Source organism: Cicer arietinum, chromosome 7 (assembly GCF_000331145.2).
Source record: "Cicer arietinum cultivar CDC Frontier isolate Library 1 chromosome 7, Cicar.CDCFrontier_v2.0, whole genome shotgun sequence".
Classification (NCBI taxonomy): Eukaryota; Viridiplantae; Streptophyta; class Magnoliopsida; order Fabales; family Fabaceae; genus Cicer; species Cicer arietinum.
In genome coordinates this window covers 31,322,492-31,328,698 of record NC_021166.2, presented here as the reverse complement: position 1 = coordinate 31,328,698, position 6,207 = coordinate 31,322,492, and the positions used below count along the sequence as shown (strand labels likewise).

Genomic DNA, 6,207 nt, shown 5'->3' with positions numbered 1-6,207 from the left:
TGCTGAACACTTCATTGCCTCCATCCTCATTCTCTCCATAATCCACTCATCACTAGATAAAATATTAGGAGTCATCACATGCAATAGAGAAGGAGAGGCTTTGTTGTGATAGGGGAAGCACAGAACTTGGTCACATCCACAACAATGAACTTGGTTGCAACTCACAACGAAGAGCTGCAAAGCAAATTTGGAGAGAACTCATAATTGAGGGCTTGGGATGCAAGATATGGGGTGGGTGCGGCAAGCTATGGGGCTTCAAAAGGATCAGAGGCAGAAAGCTATGGCGTTTCAAAAGGATGATAGGCAGAGTAGAGGGTCACATGAGAGAAGAGTGGTTCGATTATGCAATGTTTCTAAAATAACTAGGTGCGAGAAGTTTTAAGAAATGGGTAGAGATTTTCCATTTTTCAGAGAAGTGGGAGATGTTTTAAGAAATGGGTAGAGTTTTTCAAATTAGAAACCAGTTTTTCAGGGAAATGGGTCGCAAACCCAACCTAGTAGCTCAAGCCACTCAAGATTGTTGTTTTCACCAACTTTGCAATCTTGAGCGCCAATCACTCCCGATCCCAACGTGCCTCGGTTTTGATCAGGAGTTGATCGCTGAGGGACCCAAAATTTCGAAATTGTGCAATCACTATCCAGATTGCAATTTCAGCTGCTATACCTTAGTGTAAATAATAATAACATGTTATAAAGTATTGGTAATCCAATGTTTTTTATTACTGACAAGCTTTATTACAAGATAACCGCACTTTTAACTAAAAAAGTAGTTTATTACTCGTTTTATGAGAGAAAAACAAGAGAAAACGATAGAGGCGTACGGTGAAACTGTGTGTTTCAATTATACACAGGAGCCTCTTTATATAGCTTAAAAGCAATAAAATAAGATAAATACAAAGTCTTTTATCCCTATTTACAAAAGATGATATGATATTCCTATTTACAAGGATTCTCCCTAATTACATGGATCAAATATTTTTTAAAACATTATCAAATATTAAAACTATAATAAATAAAATTGAGAATGAGATATTTTTTATGTCCCATAATTATTTAAAAAACATAATAAATTCATGATGTGAGAATTATTTAAGATTTTAATTCGCTGATGGCATGACTTTTGTTTTGGTGTGATTCAACCCTTGATTGAACTTAACTTTATATACTACTATTTAACCTTTTATCATCCTGATTTAGGGTCGAGTTCGTGTGTTGGCTCTAGTGGTGAAGCTTTTTTCTGTATCTACGTCAGCAGCATCTGCAATATGCAGTTTAAATCTACTTAAATTGTTGGAAGCAGAAATTAGAAGCGCAGATGATACCCTTGTAACTTTAAGCGTTTTCGAGCTACTCTATGAGGTTACTATTTTCTTTCTCTATTTCTCTCTCTGTTATTGTAGCTATACATGATATGATTAGATCTCCAATTAAGTAGTTTGTCATTGCAATTACTGTAATGTAATTATGATATTGATATTATACAATTTTACTTCGTGATTTGTTTCCTTATTTCTTTAACCATGGTAGCCTTATTAGGATCTATATAATTGTGTCAGTTTCTGCAATACAATTAATTTGAATGATTCATTTTTTTCTCTGTTATCTATTTTCACGTTGGTACCAAACATGAAAACAGATAAGAGAGAAAATTTTTATCTTGGCAGATGTTTTTTTACAAAATCCCTGCAAGATCCTTGGTAGAAACTTCTAACTTGAATGAAACATCTATCAGTTTTTGCAATACAATTAACTTGAATGATTCATGTAGATAGAACCGCAGAAGTTTGACATTTTGGATCCATATGAGTATCAACTAGCTTGTCATTCAATAGACCTATTTCTTCAAGAATATCCATAACATATTTCCTTTATGAAATTACAAAGCCATCCATGGATTGAGCTACCTCAATATCCAAAAAGTAACGAAGTTTATCAAGGTCTTTAGTTTCTAACTGACTAGAAAGATGTTTCAATTGGAGTATTCCTTGCTGATCATTACCAATTATGACAATATCATCCACATCTCTATAAATAAAGGGGATACAAGTAATTGGTGTAGCTTTTTAATTTCCACTTTTACCCATTCAACATCATTTTTTTCTTCAAATAATTACTTTTTAGAAATGCAACTCTTAATTTCCTAAAACAATACAACTTCCAAGCCTTCAAAAAGTAATATTTTTACCCTTTTAGTAACCTCCGCATAACAGTTTTTATTCACGTCATAATCAAAATTATAAAAACATAATAAAATCGACAAATGTATTAGCGCATTCAAAAAAGTGGATAGACGAGCACTCCTAATAAAATCGATACGCGTATTAGCGCATTAAAAAAAGCGGCTAGACGGTGCCCGTGTGGACACTAGTAAATAATAAGATAAATGCATCTTTGAGCTAGGTGATGATAAAAACAGAGTAGTTGGCTTCATTACGAATCATATCAAACTGTTGTACTATTGTGTTGAATCTTCCAAACTAAGCTCTAGAAGACTGTTTAAGACCATAAAGGGACTTGTGTAGCCGACTAATAATGGTAGTTGACTCCTCTTGAGCAACAAACCTCTAGTGGTTGCTCCATATACACTTCCTCTTTAAGATCACTATGCAAAAAGACATTTTTTATGTCAAGTTGATGGAGATGCCACTTTGGCTACAGGCGAGCAAGTATCACTGTAATCCAACCCAAAAACTTGAGTATATCCCTTGATCACCAAACGAGTATTACTGCTTTGGAGAGCACACATTTCGAGTATTACTTGTGAGCAGGTCTCAAGTATTACTACTTTGAAGAGCACACATCTCGTCAATGATTGTTTGCCTCCACTCAGGTGCGAAAATGCTTCACCTGGAGATTTAGCAATAGAAACAGAAGACAAAGAAGAAAAACAAGTATAATACAAAGAGGAAAGACGATATAATGAAGATATGGATTAAGTGTTGTGCGGTTATCTTTACGAAGAGCAATGGGAAGATCAAACTCAGGTTGTAGGGCCAAATCCAGTGATGTTGGTGGCGTTGGAGGAGAGTCTGCAATGGTCTTTGGAACAGGTGAAGGAACATGCACAATAGAGGGTGGGTGACGACGATGATATGTTTGTAATGGTCATGTAGTTGGGGGATCAATCGTAGGGGTATCTGGTGGAGCAATGATAGGCAGAACATGAATAACTACCCAAAGAGGTTCAAGGTTAATTTCTTGGAGGGTTCAAGATCTATGTTGGTTGCCTCAAAATATGGAACATACTAGAAAAAGGTAACATCAACCAATATGATGTATCGTTGTAGCATAGGATAATAACAAAAATAACCTTTTTGGGACTGATGATGACCAAGAAAGACACACTTGACAATCGAGCTAATAGTTTGACAAGATCATGAGCGGGATTGTGACAACATGTGAACCAGAAGAGACGAGAAGGAAGTGGGTGAAGAGGGGTATAGGAAAAGAAGACCGAATGAGGGACATTGTCATCAAGAAAAAAAAAGGGTGTACGATTTATAAGACGACATGTTGTTAAGACAACATCTCCCAAAATTGGAATGGAACATTACCTGTTGAGATGTATAAGGACATGATGTTTGGTGAAGAATACTATTAGAAGCCATAAAATTTTGAAGTTAATGTGATAAAATATTCACGAGCATTATCACTTCTTAAAGTACAATAGACACACCAAATTAATACCATATTGAAAGAGAGAAAATAAGAATATATGAGAGATGTGCATAAACACTTCTTAAAGTACAATAGACACATCAAACTGATACCATACTGAACGAGAGAAAATAAGAATATATGAGAGATGTGCATAAATAGTGTTTCTCAACTATACCACAAAGGTTTCATTATAGAGGCTTCATTATATAGGCGGAAAACAAATCACTATACATTCTACATCATTAATTACAATGGAATATTCTAGAATTATGCTAGAGAGTATATCGTTTAACTGTTGTCAATCTGGGCGCAATCGCGCGCGTTCTCGGAATCTTGGTGCAGTGGAGGGACTGGCTGCAAGGCCACTGACTGGTAAAATGCATTCGACGGTGGCGGCGCTCACGGACGTGAATCACACCCCGCTATCCTAGCCCAACCCACTATGGGACCCGCTCTAGTTTTTTTTTTTAATAAACGCAGTTTTTTTTTCCTAACACCTATGTATTATTTAATTGCCAGATTTAATTCCTAACTAGCTTTAGTAATCACTTATAGTTTCCCTCTTCTATCCGCCTATTATGAATCCTTACATAGACTCTAGGTGCCTGTCTCACACTTTTAGTACATATGGAATTTAGGAACTCTACATTAGTAATTATCATGTTTTACACTTGCCTAACTTACATTGTATGTGAATCTATATATTCTCACTACTAGTAAAATGGATGCAGCTAGCAGAGGTTGAGCATGGTACAGAATTTTTGTCGAAGACTAGCCTCTTTCAACTGCTTTCATCGATAATTAGGTACTTGTTATGTTACCAAGAATACTTTTTCCATTAGTGGGTGTTTTGAAGATTGTTTTCATGATGTAATCACATGTTTTCATGAGGTTAGCAACAACTTCACGGATTCAATTTTAAGATCAAGAGCAATGATGATAAGCGGAAGGCTACTATCCAAGGAAAGTACATACTCCTTTATAGATGAACAATGTAAGACGTGTACTTTTATCCATTGGGTTTTTTTATCCACCAATGTTTGCTGGGAGTTACTGAAGTTTGATTTTATTATTTTCTTACAAATAGTTGGCGCACTCTGTGGGTGCATTTGATGCATGTTGAGATTCAGTATTAGGAGAGCAATACATGTCAAACTCTTGAGTTAAAACACAGCACAAGCAATATAATATGAAATTTACCCTCTGTACTGCACTATTTATTTCACACTAGATATTGAAGTGTATATAACTATCTTAAGATGATAAATATTGTTATATATTATGTATGTTAACATAGAACATAACAAAATCATACACCCACGGGGAAGGTTCACAAGATCGTGAATCGTGAGATCGTAACTCGGATTGTAAGATCCTACCAAATTTAAAAATTCATATATACTACATATAGGTTCATACATATGCATGTAAAACAACATAATTTATTAAAAAAAACTTCAAATCGCACTCAAATTTGGGATTATTAGATTCATAAAACATCTAAAACATGAGCAAATTAAACCTAAAAACAACTAAAAACCTCTAGAACAGTAAAAAACAACTAAATATTTCAAATGAGTAGCAAATCCATATGATGTGGAAACACATAATTTTGCAAGATCGCTGATTCCACCGCACAGAGGATGGGGAAGAAGGGAGAGACCATAGAGGCATTGAGCAAGTTGTTGAGTATAAAAAGGAAAATGAGCATTTGTCTTTTTATGTAGTTTTTCTTGAGGTGAAAAGTTGTCTCATAATTTTTTTTAATAACAATATATTAGAGTTCTTGTACGTCAGAACGCAATTATTTGTTAGCTAGGAAGAGACATTCTAACATGTTTGCCAAGCAGACACGACTTACAATCAAGGAACTAGGTAGGGCTCCATCGTCAATAGGGTTATTTCCTGTCATGGAAGAACCAACAGAGCCTGAGACTGGTAGGAACAATAATTTTGCCTAGAACAAAAGAACCTAAGGCTCAGGATACTATGTAGAGAACATCGTAGGAACTAGAAACTCAAGTATATTGTTGAAGAATCAAGAAAAATCAGATTTGATTCTCTTTTATTTTATATTATTATGTTTATTTTAATTTTATGATTATGTCATTATTGCTCAGTATTATTATTGTAATTTCTTTTCCTATATAAACAACTTAGGGTTGTAGTAATAAAATATAAAACTATTTTGCCTTTTACTTTCTTCATGGTATCTAGAGCTCTTGGTTAGGGTTCTGTAAAGCTTTCCACAATCCAGTGGGGTTTGGGGCTCCAAACTTAAAAGAGCATCAACATTTTGTTTTAAATTTTTGAATGATCCGTCTTGCGATCCAACCCAGTTTTTTGTCTACCTAATGGTACACAATACCCCATGGAAGGCAACCCTTATGGGTAGCGGCGACAAGCGACGATGGTTTGGGTGAAAAATCAAAAGTAGTCAACAACGCCAACAATGTTGGTTTAGGTGACGGCGACCCTGGTGGCGGCGACCTAGGCAGTGGCGGCGGTTAGAATGATTTATCTAACAATGGTTTTTCTAACTTTTTT

General features: G+C 35.3%; 1 protein-coding gene across 2 annotated transcripts in view; it reads left to right on the top strand.

Moving 5' to 3' along the window:
• The window catches only part of LOC101495060 (uncharacterized), a 39,601-nt gene that overhangs the window by 17,059 nt on the left and 16,335 nt on the right, over positions 1-6,207 (top strand). For both annotated transcript variants that reach the window (XM_073363899.1, XM_004509967.4), the window contains exons 8-10: positions 1,198-1,359; positions 4,392-4,465; positions 4,557-4,654. In XM_073363899.1, coding sequence (XP_073220000.1) covers positions 1,198-1,359; positions 4,392-4,465; positions 4,557-4,654 — 334 coding nt within the window. The remainder of the gene's footprint in view (positions 1-1,197; positions 1,360-4,391; positions 4,466-4,556; positions 4,655-6,207) is intronic.